This window comes from Hemitrygon akajei, chromosome 1 (genome assembly GCF_048418815.1).
Source record: "Hemitrygon akajei chromosome 1, sHemAka1.3, whole genome shotgun sequence".
Classification (NCBI taxonomy): Eukaryota; Metazoa; Chordata; class Chondrichthyes; order Myliobatiformes; family Dasyatidae; genus Hemitrygon; species Hemitrygon akajei.
Window position 1 is genome coordinate 68,304,918 of NC_133124.1, and position 14,170 is coordinate 68,319,087.

The window sequence follows — 14,170 nt, forward strand, 5'->3', positions numbered from 1 at the left end:
GGATCCAGAACTAGCTTGCCCACAAAAGGCAAAGAGTGGTTGTAGACAGGTCATATTCTGCATGAAGATCGGTCACCAGTGGAGTGCCTCAGGGATCTGTTCTGGGACCCTTACTCCATGATTTTCATAAATGACCTGGATGAGGAAGTGGAGGGATGGGTTAGTAAGTTTGCTGATGACACCAAGGTTGGAAGTGTTGTGGATAGTGTGGAGGGATGTCAGAGGTTACTGCGGGACATTGATAGGATGCAAAACTGGGCTGACAAGTGGCAGATGGAGTTCAACCCAGATAAGTGTGAGGTGGTTCATTTTGGTAGGTCAAATATGATGGCAGAATATAGTATTAATGGTAAGACTCTTGGCAGTGCCGAGGATCAGAGGGATCTTGGGGTCCGACTCCGTAGGATGCTCAAAGCAGCCGCGCAGGTTGACTCTGTGGTTAAGAAGGCGTACGGTATATTCATCAACTGTGGAATTGAATTTAGGAGCCGAGAGGTAGTGTTTTTTTTCCAAGTTGTCACTTTTTATTGCCATTTCGACCATAACTGCTGATACAGTACCAAGTAAAAACAAGACAACGTTTTTCAGGACCATGGTGCTACATGAACAATACAAAAACTACACTGAACTATGTAAACCAACACAAAAACTACACTAGACTACAGACCTACTCAGGACAGCATAAAGTACACAGAACAGCACAGGTATTACAAAAAATAATAAACAAGACCAGCTATATAGGACCCTGATCAGACCCCACTTGGAGTACTTTGCTCACTTCTGGTCACCTCACTATAGGAAGGATGTGGAAGCCATAGAAAGGGTGCAGAGGAGATTTACAAGGATGTTGCCTGGATTGGGAGCAAGCCTTATGAGAATAGGATGAGTGAACTCGGCCTTTTCTCCTTGGAACGACGGAGGATGAGAGGTAACCTGATAGAGGTGTATAAGATGATGAGAGGCATTGATCATGTGGATAGTTCAGAGGCTTTTTCCCAGGGCTGAAATGGCTGCCACAAGAGGACACAGGTTTAAGATGCTGGGAAGTAGGTACAGAGGAGATGTCAGGGGTACGTTTTTTTACTCAGAGTGGTGAGTGTGTGGAATGGGCTGCAGGCAACGTTGGTGGAGGCGGATACAATAGGGTCTTTTAAAAGACTTTTGGATAGGTACATGGAGCTTAGAAAAATAGAGGGCTATAGGTAAGCCTAGTAATTTCTAAGGTAGGGACATGTTCAGCACAACTTTGTGGGCTGAAGGGCCTGTATTATGCTGTAGGTTTTCTAGGTTTCTATTGTATTGTTACAATTGTGTACGGGATATTGAGGGGTAGCAGTGACAGATGATTTTTTGAAATATTTAAGATCCTAAAGAGGTCATGACAAAGATAGATATTAAGGTGTTTACACAAATGCAATAGTCTCAGACAGGAAGATACAAGTACACAGTTACTTCTCTAGAAATTCCTAGTGAACAGGGACAGGGTTAGGTTTAGGAAGCCAGGTCCCTGGAGGTGTTTACTAAGAATGCAGAAAACTCTTTGAAACATTGGGGAATTAACACAGAAGAGGAGCCATGATTATACTGAATGGCCAGGAGGCTTTAAGGAGAAAGGCTGGAGAGCCTTGTGCCCGCTTCCTTTTGCTCTTGCATTTCCTGCCACTGTTATTAGGCTTACCTCTCTTGCTCCTTCCTTAAATGTGACGGCACATTAGTTCCATTCCATAAAACTCAGTACAACGGAAACCAGATCATCTACTCTCTTCAAAACAATCCATTTCTAAACTCTGGAAAGTAGATCATAGACTGATTTCACCGTCACAAGTCACAGAGTACTACAGCACAGGAACGGGCACTCCAGCCCATAACGCCTGTACCAGCCTGGTTCACTGCCTAGTCCCAATTACCTGTATTCAGACCAAACCCTCCATACCTGTCCCATCCACGTACCAATGCAAACTTCTCTTAACCTACATCTACCACTTCCACCACCCTTTGAGGACCAAAGCTTCCCTCAGATTTCCCTTAAATGTTTTGCCTTTCACCCTAACCCTTCTCACCATCCTCATCAGATAGAGGTCCATGCATTGACCCTATCTATCTCCCTCATAATTTGTATATCTCTGACATATCCCCTCATCCTTCTGTGCTCCAGTAAGAATGCTATTTCTTTTTCTTAGCTCCTTTGCCTCTGCCACATCTGTTCCCATGACTTGGCTTTCCATTCCAGGACATCCGAGATGTCCTCCTTCTTCCACCATTGAAGCTACCCTCATCAGCATCTCCTCCATTCCCCAGACACCTGTGCTCACCCCATCTTCCCACTGCCTTAACAGAGATAGACTTCCTCTTGTTCTTACCTACCACCCCATGAGCCTCCACATCCAACACATTCTCTTCCACAACTTCCACCATCTTCAACAGGATCTACCACCAAGCACATCTTTACCTCCCCCTCACTCTCCACTTTCTGTAGGGATTGCTCCCACTGTGATTCCCTTGTCCAATTGTCCCTCCCCACAATCATCCTTGCAAGCAGCCAAAGTGCTACACCTGCCCATTCACCTCCTCCCTCACCTCCATTCAGGTGAGGCAACATTTCACCCACGTCTGTGTTGGGATTACCTACGACGTCAGGTACTCCCAATGCAGCCTTCTCTACATTGGTGAGACCCAACGTAGATTAGGGGACTGCTTTGTCAAGCACCTTCTCTCCATCTGAAGAACCAGGATTTGCTGGCCCACTAATTTCATTTCCAATCCCCATACCCATTCCAACATGTCTGTTCATGGCCTCTAATGAGACCATTTTCAGGTTGGAGGGAAAACACAGAGGGGGAATTTGGAGCAACACACAAAATGCTAGAGGACTCAACAGGTCAGGCAGCATCTATGAAAATGAGTAATCAGTCGACATTTCAGGCTGAGACACTTCAGGACCAGGAAGGAAGTGGGGGGAGACACCTGAACAAAAAGGGGGAAGGAGGACTAGCTAGAAGGTGATAGGTGAATCACAAACAAGAGAAAATCTGCAAATGCTGGAAATCAAAGTGATACACATAAAATGCTGCAGGAACTCAGCAGGAGAAGAGAGAATCGGGTAAGAGAGGACATAAGCTTGACATTAGTAGTGGGAAAGATATTCGAAGGTATTCTAAGGAACTGGGTATATAAGCATTTGGATAGCCAGGGACTAATTAAGTATAGTCAACATGCATTTGCAAGTGGTAGGGCATATCTAACCAATTTTACAGAAATTTTCAAGGAAGTAACTGGAAATTTGATGAAGGCAAGACGGTGGATGTTGTCCATATTGACCTTAGCAAGGCCTTTGACAAAGTTCTGCATGGGAGATTGGTCAAGAAGGTTCAGTTGCTTGACATTCAAGATGAGGTAATAAATTGGATTTCATTAGTTTTGCGGGAGAGGCCAGAGAGTGCTGACTGACGGACTGATAGCCTGTAACTGTTGGTGTGCACTGGGTAAAACGGACAACCCCCACAGATTCACTGGTTTGTTTATCCAAAACCGAGGTACCTGGTTTGCACATTCCTTGTAGACACTGCACATGGTCCCACAGGTCAGTACACGTCCTCGGACAGTGGTTTGCACATGACACAAACTCTTTTTCTCGGTCTTCACAGAGCTCTCCTGAAATATATTGAAATTTGGAAGTACTTACTATCACATTCAGTTTGTCTGCATTTGGCCCTTATCCCTAAACCTTTCCTATTCATGCACCTGTCCAACTAACTTTAAATATTATTCTATTAATCTTTAGGCCTGTATCTGGTCGAGTTGTTTTGCCAATACATTGATAAACTTTCTGGTCCTCTCTATATGCTGCCTGAAAACTACCCTCTCCTACAGAATAACCTTCACCTTCTCTGTTTCCTTTAAGAAAGATGCCAATCTCTCAGTCAGTAACTTAATATGTACATTAATTTTCAGAGACGGTAGATTGTCAGAATCTTTTTCCCAAGCCAAGGAAGTCTAGAAAAGAAAGCTTTAAGGTGAGAGGGGTGAAACTAAAAGAAGATCTGAGGGGTACGTTTTTCCACACAGAGTATGTTGACTATCTGGAATGAGCTACCAGAGAAGGTGGTGAATTACAGGGTTATAAAGTCATTTCAATCGGTATTTCACTAGGAAAGGAGATACAGGCCTAATGAGATTAACTGAAACAGGGATGATGGTCGGTGTGGATGGAGGGTCTGTTTCTGTGCTATATATTCCCACAATTATATGAAGGTAACTGAGGTATCCAAACACATTCTAAATGGCACCTTAAAGAGGCTTATGACAAATATCAGAAGGGTATGTGGGTGGAGTCAGAAATAAGAAGATAGTGATCATTTTAATAGGGTTGTGTTATCGGACTCCCAATAGCCCACTGGAATTAGAGGAGCAAATATGTAGGGAGATCACAGATAGTTGTAGGAATAACAGGGTTGCAATAGTAGGTGATTTCAACTTTCTGAATATAGAACGGGACTTGCACACCAGTATGGGTTTGGATACGGCATAAGTATACATGCCCTGGAAAGTTTTCTCGAGCAACATGCAAATGCCCCTACCTCCTACTGGGTTATGATGCTGAAGCTTCTTTGGGATCACTCTAGGACACGTGACCATAATTCTATTTCTTTTTAAAATAGTTATGGAATTAAAATAGGACTGCTCCACAAATTAAAGAGTGGGAGATGCTGTTAGCAGGTAAAGAGACAATTGGCAAGTGGAAGGCTTTTAAATATGATAGCAGGTTTAGCAAGTTTCTGCAAGATAAGGTTAGCAGGATTCTTTGAGTGATGAAAGATATTGAGGCTTCGTACAGGAAAATGTCATGAATAGGCAGTTGCAATCAAATGAATCGCTGTTGGATTATAAGGAGGATGCTTAAAACAGAAATTGGGATGGTAAAAAGAGGACATTAGATAGTTTGGACAGATAAGGCAAAGGAAATTTCTAAGATGTTCTATAAGTATATTAAGAGCAAAAGGGTAACTTGGGAGAGAATAGGACCCTTAAGAACTAGTGTCATCACTATCTGTAGAATCACAGATGATCAAGGCCTTAAATGAATTCTTCTTGTCTGTATTTATTGTGGAGAAAGTCATGCAAGTTAAGGAAGAGAACAATGATAGGTGGGTATTTGGAATGAGCTGACAGATGTAACACCCTGGGAAAGGTTTCACTGATAACGCAATGGTCTTTCAGCAGAAACACTGTTTGGGTTATGGTTAGAGATAATAGATGCTTTGGAATGTGAGCTGCCCAAAGAAGGTATGTGGTTTTCGTGTTGTGTGTCTGACACTGGTGTGAGCTGGGTCTTTTGTTCGGCGGGAGATGACACCAGAGAGAAGTGGGGGGGAAGAGGAGTGGGGCCATGATTCGACGAAGGCCGGGGAGATTGAAGGAGGATCAGCGAAGGGGAAACTGTAAGCACCAACTTGTGCACATTAGACTGTTCCATTAAAATGGGCCCTTTTCTATTTTTGATTTTTCTTTACTAACCCTTTAGTCAAATTAAGGATTATAAAGCTAAATCGTTTAATTGTATATGGTGTACTGTCTGTCATTTCGTAGTACTTATTTGAATCAGGCAGCATCCACACAAACAGGGGGTTTTGGGGAGGGCCTACACCTCAATCTCACATTTGGCGAGGCCAGAGATGGTCTTCCTTAGACTTACGCAGCCGGCGGAACCACAGTGTTTCACAGAGAAAATAATTGAGGTAGATACAATAATATAAATTAAGAACCACTTGGATAGGTACATGGAGGATCATGGCTTAGAGGGATATGGGCTGAATGCAGGAGATTCGGAACAGCTGTGGAGACAAATCACAAAGAGAAAATCTGCTGATGCTGGAAATCCAAGGAACAGACACAAAATGCAGGAGAAACTCAGCAGGCCAGGCAGCATCTACAGAAAAATGCAGAGTCAATATTTCAGGCCAAGACCCTTCGACAGGACTGGAGAAAAAAAGCTGAGGGTTAGATTTGAAAAATGAGGAGGGGAGAGAGAAATACCAGGTGATAGGTGGAGCTTGGAGAGGGAGAGATAAAGCAAAGAGCCAGGAGATTGATGGGTGAAAGACAGGCGGCCATGGAAGAAAGAAAAAAAAAGGGGGTGGGGAAGAGCACCAAAAGGGAAATGGTGGAGGAAGGGGGGTGGAAGGCATTTGTGTAGTAGTTGTGAGTAAGGGAGGTGGTGTAGGGGCAAGTGCTACACCTACCCCTAACACCTCCTCTCTCACTACCATTTAGGGCCCCAAATAGTTCTTCCAGGTGAGGCGACACTTCACCTGTGAGTCTGTTGGGGTCATACATTGTGTTCCGTGCCCCTGGTGTGGCCTCCTGTATATTGGTGAGACCCGACATAGATTGGGAGACCGCTTTGCCGAGCAGCTACGCTCAGTCCACTAGAAAAAGCAGGATCTCCCAATGGCCACCCATTTCAATTCTACTTCCCATTCCCATTCCGATAAGTCCATCCATGGCTCCTCCACTGTCGGGATAAGGCTACACTTAGGTTGGAGGAACAACACCCTATCTATATTCCATCTGGGTAGCCTCCAACCTGATGGCATGAACATCGATCCCTCAAACTTCCCAGTAATGCGTATCTTTCACCATTTCCCATCCCCTTTTCCCTCTCTCATGTTATCTCCCCCACCCTTTTTTCTTTCTTCCATGGCCTGTCTTTCACCCATCAATTTCCTAGCTCTTTGCTTCATCCCCCCCCCCCCCAAGTTTCACCTATCGCCTGGTGTTTCTCTCTCCCCCTCCCGCCACCTTTCAAATCTACTCCTCAGCTTTTTCCTCCAGTCCTGCTGAAGAGTTTCAGCCTGAAACATCGACTGTGCTTTTTTCCAGTTCCTCCAGCATTTTGTGTGTGCCGCTATGTGGGCACTGTGGTTGGCATGGACTTGCTGAGCCAGAGGGCCTGCATCCATGTTAGATTGCTCTATGCCTCTCTGACTTTCTATTGAGAATGGTACCAAAATCAATTCACACTATTGTGTTACATATTCTAATAAATATTAAGGTTCTATTCCTAGTCTCCTTTGTACCAAACCTTGGTACTTCAGGATTTTAATATCCCTCAAGTAAGGGCAGGCCACAGCACCTCTGGTGCCCTGCACGACCGTACTCTACTTACCATACACTCGTATCTGTCTAGTCAGATTTTGCTGCAACTCCATCTTCAGCTTCACAGATGACTCCACTGTAGTGGGCTGGATCTCAAATAATGACAAGATGGAGTATGGGAAGGAAACAGAGACTCTACGTGCATAATGTTAGGACAAGAACCTTTCATTTAATGTCAGCAAAACAAGAGAATTGGTTATTGGCTGTAGGAAGCAGGACAGAGCACACACCCATGTATGTAACAACTGTGCTGTGGTGGAGAGGGCGGAGAGCTTCAAGTTCCTAGGTGAAAATATCATCAGCCTGTTCTAATCTAGCCAGATAGAAAGCCAAGGCCAAGAAAGCTGACATCCCCTATAGTTCCTTAGAAGGCTAAGGAAATGTTTGACACTTACTAATTTTTGTAGATGCACTGTAGAAAGCACGCTATTGAATATACAGTATCACAACTTGGTTTGGAAACAGTTCTACCGGAGACTGAAAGAAGCAAGGGAGTTGTGGAAACAGCTCAGTCCATCACGGAAACCAGCTTCCTCTCTCTGGACTCCGTCTGCACTTCTCACTGCCTTGGTAAAGCAGCCAGCATCATCAAAGACCCCACTCACCCTGGGCATCCTCTCTTTTCCCCTCTCCCATTGGGCAATGACACAAAAACTTAAAAGCACACATCCCCAGGCTCAAGGACAGTTTAACTCCTGCTGTTGGGCCTTTTGTACATTCAAGATGAATCAGAATCAGATTTAATATCACTGGCATACATCATGAAATTTGTTGTTTTACAGCAGCAGTACAGAGTAATATATAATAAAAAGCACTATAAATTACAATAAGGAATATATATGAATACAAATTAAATGAAATAAGTAGTGGAAAAAGAGAGGGAAGAGTAGTGAGCTAGTGTAACTGGGTTCACTGTTGATTCAGAAATCTGATACCAGAGGGCAAGGAGCTGTTCCTGAAATGCTGAGAGTGTCTTCACGCTCCTGTATCTCCTCCTTGATGACAGCTATGAGAAGAGGACTCTTGACTTCACAACACACCTCATCATTATTGTCTGCCTGCACTGCACTTCCTCTATGACTGTAACACTACGTTCTGCATTGCTATTGCTTTTTGTTGAGCTACCTGAAATAACTTATGTTGTCGAAATGACCTTCATTGATCTCTTGAAAAACTGAATATTTCACTGTATCTTTGTACAAGTGCCAATAGTAAGCCAATACTATATCTTTGTAAATGACACTTCATTATAAATCCTTCTGAGAATGTGATTGTTATTTGCCAACTTTATTTGTTATGTACATGCCATATCCCTTTATAATATTAGATTGCTGAACATTAATTTCTTTTTCTGTCACCTGGGCAGATGGCGGTATTGCAACTTTCCGATTGGAACTTGGGTTTTTGACAGTCCCCTGTGTCATCTGGGCGAGTGAGGTTGCGTTGCCTGATGCGGAACCCACCACTGCAAGGCTCGCGGCATGCACTCCATTGGCCCCAGGAACTCCAAGAACAATCGTCTGAAATAAAGGGATGCACAAAGGTAGTGGCATTTACAGAAGGTGGTGGCTGGGCACAGGGAAATAGAAACACGCATTATTTATAGATGGGAGGAAAAGAACAGTTAAAAAAGCTTCCAGGTAATAATTAAATTGCAGGCATTAATTAACTAATTAAAGAAATAGGAAAGAGAAGTAGCAGTTAGCCATTCAGTTAATTATTCGACAAGATCATGTCTGGTAGTGAACCTCAGCATCTTTTTCTGACACTATTGCTACAGACCTTAATTCCTCTAGTATACAGAAATCCATTAATGCACATCCAGAATGCAATAAATAACAGCCCTCCAGGGCTGTTATCTGACCTGTCAATTTTCTTTATGTGCAAAGAACCTCCTCAATCATCTATTGAAAGTTCTTGTCTAACACTATCTAAATTAGCCTGCTCCCAATTTAGGACTTTAACTTGTGAACTAATCCTATCCTTTTCCACAACTATTTAAAAACAAATAAAATTATGGTAACAGGCTCCAAAGTGCTTCCCCACTATCACTTCAGTGACTTGCCCTGCCTCACTTCCCAAGAGGAGATTGAGCTTAGCCTCTTCCTTCGTGGAGCCATATTGATCAATAGATTTGCCCCGAGCACAATTAAATTCCTCACCATCAAAGTCCTTAATACTATGGCAGTCCCAATCAAAATTTGAATGTTAAAATCCCCTACTATCAAAACATTATTATTCTTACAGCTTTCTGCAATCTCCCTACATATCACTATTTTTCTTCCAGCTAACTATTGGCGAGGAGTTGGCTGGGGTCTATTTGTTGCTTTTGATCTGCTGGAGCTCCTGTTACCTGAGAATTTTGGAGAAGCACAGTAAGTGACTTCTGCATCGAGCTCTTTTGGAGCACTGCTTTGCAGGACATTACCTCTAGCATTTAACAGCCCTCAGACACGATATAATTAATAGTACCAGAATAAAAATATTGGGTCTTTTGTATTTTTCAGGGAGAACATAATCATGTTGGAAAACATACCAGAAATCAATACTTAATGATTGGAAAGTGAATTTTATAATATTGGAGCAAATGGATATTTACCACTACAGATTGTAAGGTTTGCACATGTCCGATTTTCCACCAGATGCTCTCCGCATAGGTTCTCAGTTACAGGCTGTCCCGAATCCAATGCCACACATACTCGGTACCGTTCTTCACTCACTAAGTACTGGTCCACAGCAGAGAGCAGGGTGAGGTTTAGAGTGTTGAGCTGGTGTTTGTGTAAAGCAGTGACTGAGGATTCATTCAGGACTGTCCGAGGGATGCAGGAGAAGCAACCTGTCCAGTGTGACCACTCACTAAGCTCAGCTTGACCTGAATAATGACAGCAAGATGAACAATGATTAACAAGGGGCAGTCCTATTCACTGAGTGCTCAGAAGCATCCAACCTCACTGCCTGACCACTTATTCACTAAGCACTCACACAGCTTCTCAGTCATTCACTCGAATTCTCCTTGCAGTCCTCATTCCTTACCTCACTCATTGGCCACCTGCCCAGTCCAGTTCTCACACTAATCGTTCACTCAATGACCACGTCACAATCTCAGTCACACACTATTTGCCTAATGGCCTCTCTCACTGATCATTCAATCCCTGACACCTTCCCAATCTTAGCTTGATTCACATCATTCATTCCTACACTGACCATTCACTTAAGCACATCCTCACTTACTGCTCCAAGGAACAAGAAACCTTTTGTTGGAATAAAGCCAGGGTTTTCTGTCAGATTTCCAGAACCTGCCATTTTCTTCATCTTGAGAGAGGAGATAAAATTGCTGGGGCCTTGACAAAGCTTTTTGCATCTCATTAGCAACAGCTGGTGTCCTGGAGAGTAGCAAATGTTCTTCCACTGCTCAGTTATAACCGAAATTATACATATAATCTTCAAATGAGATCTTCAAATGAGAACCCATCCATATATAGTCTCATTCAATGACCAGTTGTCCAATCATTGATCTCACTGACACTCTCACAGCTCAATCACAACATTCACTCACTGACCATTCAGCCATTCACTCAATCATCACTCAGTTTCTCATTTAGACCACTGGCTCATCGAGTCTGCTCCACCATTCAATCATGACTGATCCCTTCTATTTCCCTCTTCAGCCCCACTCCCAGCCTTCTCCTCATAAGGTCTTCTGGTCTAACTTCTCATTGACTTCTCAGTGCTCACCCAGTCCATTTTACTGACTGGTCATTCACTCCTGCTGACCACTCGCTTACAGACCTCGCAAACACCACTCAGCCCCATTGACCACTTACTGACTCAACACTGAGGTCATCCTCTCACTAAGTTTATTCATTCTTTCAGTCAGCACTCTCCCTCAATGGCCCCTTCCTGACCACCCACTCACCTCTCTCAGACCACCCACTCACCTCTCTCAGACCACCCACTCACCTCTCTCAGACCACCCACTCACCTCTCTCAGACCACTCACTCACCTCTCTCAGACCACCCACTCACCTCTCTCAGACCACTCACTCACCTCTCTCAGACCACTCACTCACCTCTCTCAGACCACCCACTCACCTCTCTCAGACCACCCACTCACCTCTCTCAGACCACCCACTCACCTCTCTCAGACCACTCACTCACCTCTCTCAGACCACTCACTCACCTCTCTCAGACCACTCACTCACCTCTCTCAGACCACCCACTCACCTCTCTCAGACCACCCACTCACCTCTCTCAGACCACCCACTCACTCACCTCTCTCAGACCACCCACTCACCTCTCTGACCACCCACTCAACTCTCTGACCACCCACTCACCTCTCTCAGACCACTCACTCACCTCTCTCAGACCACCCACTCACCTCTCTGACCACTCACTCACCTCTCTCAGACCACCCACTCACCTCTCTCAGACCACTCACTCACCTCTCTCAGACCACTCACTCACCTCTCTCAGACCACCCACTCACCTCTCTGACCACTCACTCACCTCTCTCAGACCACTCACTCACCTCTCTCAGACCACCCACTCACCTCTCTCTGACCACTCACTCACCTCTCTGACCACTCACTCACCTCTCTCAGACCACCCACTCACCTCTCTCAGACCACCCACTCACCTCTCTCAGACCACTCACTCACCTCTCTCAGACCACTCACTCACCTCTCTGACCACCCACTCACCTCTCTCAGACCACTCACTCACCTCTCTGACCACCCACTCACCTCTCTCAGACCACCCACTCACCTCTCTCAGACCACTCACTCACCTCTCTGACCACCCACTCACCTCTCTCAGACCACTCACTCACCTCTCTCAGACCACCCACTCACCTCTCTCAGACCACTCACTCACCTCTCTCAGACCACCCACTCACCTCTCTCAGACCACTCACTCACCTCTCTCAGACCACCCACTCACCTCTCTCTGACCACCCACTCACCTCTCTCAGACCACTCACTCACCTCTCTCAGACCACCCACTCACCTCTCTCAGACCACTCACTCACCTCTCTCAGACCACTCACTCACCTCTCTCAGACCACCCACTCACCTCTCTCAGACCACCCACTCACCTCTCTCAGACCACTCACTCACCTCTCTCAGACCACTCACTCACCTCTCTCAGACCACCCACTCACCTCTCTCAGACCACCCACTCACCTCTCTCAGACCACTCACTCACCTCTCTCAGACCACTCACTCACCTCTCTCAGACCACCCACTCACCTCTCTCAGACCACTCACTCACTCGCAGGTCATGTGCTGAATCTGAGCGGCAAGGCTGGCTGTTGTGGGGTGGAGTCTGGGACCTTACCTTTGCAGCTGTGATTGGTGCATTGGATCAAACCGTTTGTGCAGACACTGTGGGAAATGAACAATTTCAGTTCTGACCCCATGATTAATCAACATTCCATCTATTGATGAACAATCAAAATCTACAGAGATGCATATTTATTCTCATTAACATTTAAACTACATCAAGTCCTGAACTAGATTAAACTGTGAGCAGCAGCAGTTCAAGTCGGCTCTAAGTTTATTGTCATGGTAATACCATGACTGTTAGCTTTTGACAGCAGCAGCACAGCACGTTTACAAGGTTGACAACATGTCAACATAGACTCAGATTAACATCAATTATGCAACAAACTTCACTATTGTGAGCTGAGAAAATGAGTTTAATTGGTGAGCCCTACCAAGAATTGCAGCCAATTCGAAAGCTAGCACCAGGTTTCACACGTGTGGGCAGTGGGGCTTTATTCCTGTCTGATTGCTGAAGGTGAATACACTCGCACTCAGAGGACGCAACGCATTTGCCATCTTGTTCCCAGAGACCCTGAGGGAGAAAAAAAGCAAAATGACCTAAAGCTGCGAGTCTGTACCAGGTTGTAAAGGGGATACAGAGAAGCTGGATCAATGATGAGAACATTGCATTTTCCCACTCAATGATATATCTGCCAAGTTGTTTGCTGTGGTGCACTAGTCAGAGCAACGCCTTTATTGATAAAAGATTAGGTAATATTTATATTCAAAGAGATCAAGGTGTCCTTAAACATAAGTTTTTAATACAGTGATTAGAAAGTACTGATGTACAAGAGACTTCAGCTGCTGGAATCTAGAGCAATAGAATCATAGAGCAATACAGCTCTGAAACAGGCCATTCAGCCCATCTAGTCCATGCCAAAATGTTATTCTGCCTAGTTCCATTGACCTGCACCCAGTCCTTAGCCTTCCCGCCCCTTTCAGGCTTGCAGCAATCCAAACTTCTCTTAGATGTTGCAATTGAACCCACATCTATTACTTTTATAGTCTTGCTGATGTTAAGGGCTAGCTTGTTGTTCTTCCCTATGAGACAAGGTTTGTGACATCTTTCTTATAGTCCATTTCATCACTGTTGTTTATTCGGCCAGTAACAATGGAACCATCAGCTCATTGACGAGTTGGTGCTGTACTTGTTCACACAGTCACAGGGGACTGAGCACACAACCCTGGGGAGCACTAGTACTGACGGATGGGGAAAGGTGACGTCCTCTTTTTCCAACAGACATCACCCGCTGGACAACTGAGACAGAGGCTGGAGTTGGGGAAGGGTGGTCTGCCCAGTCCCAGAAGTGATGGCTCATCAGGCCTGGCTGACCTGCAGTTGGTCAGGAGTAAGTAGGGCTCAGCTCACAGCACTGAGGGGTAGATAGGAAGGAAGGATATCATTGGTTACTTTAAAGGTTCTATAGTAAAGACAAATTGTCATTGTCAGAGGTTTGTCATTTATTAAATCCCTGAAGGCAATTTTTACACAACTAGTGGTAATTCAGTGCTTGGCCAATGTCAATGTGGCTGGGAGAGAGGGATACAACAAATCCAATAATCCTTGTGCATGATGCACACTGGGAACAAAACTCAGGGTGCATTCTGGTCACACACGGTACTCAGCAGCAGTTCAGATGGTACTTCATTGCTATGCATTAGTTCTAGGGCCCAATCCCCCAATCAATGTCTGA

At 44.8% G+C, this 14,170-nt stretch overlaps 1 protein-coding gene across 1 annotated transcript in view; it reads right to left on the reverse strand.

The window, feature by feature from the left end:
- sspo (SCO-spondin) overlaps positions 1-14,170 on the reverse strand; it is a 288,864-nt gene that overhangs the window by 33,772 nt on the left and 240,922 nt on the right. Inside the window, exons 90-94 of the mRNA XM_073052198.1 lie at positions 12,869-13,008; positions 12,490-12,536; positions 9,755-10,027; positions 8,514-8,675; positions 3,538-3,651 (exon numbers count right to left, since the gene is read on the reverse strand). Coding sequence (XP_072908299.1) covers positions 3,538-3,651; positions 8,514-8,675; positions 9,755-10,027; positions 12,490-12,536; positions 12,869-13,008 — 736 coding nt within the window. The remainder of the gene's footprint in view (positions 1-3,537; positions 3,652-8,513; positions 8,676-9,754; positions 10,028-12,489; positions 12,537-12,868; positions 13,009-14,170) is intronic.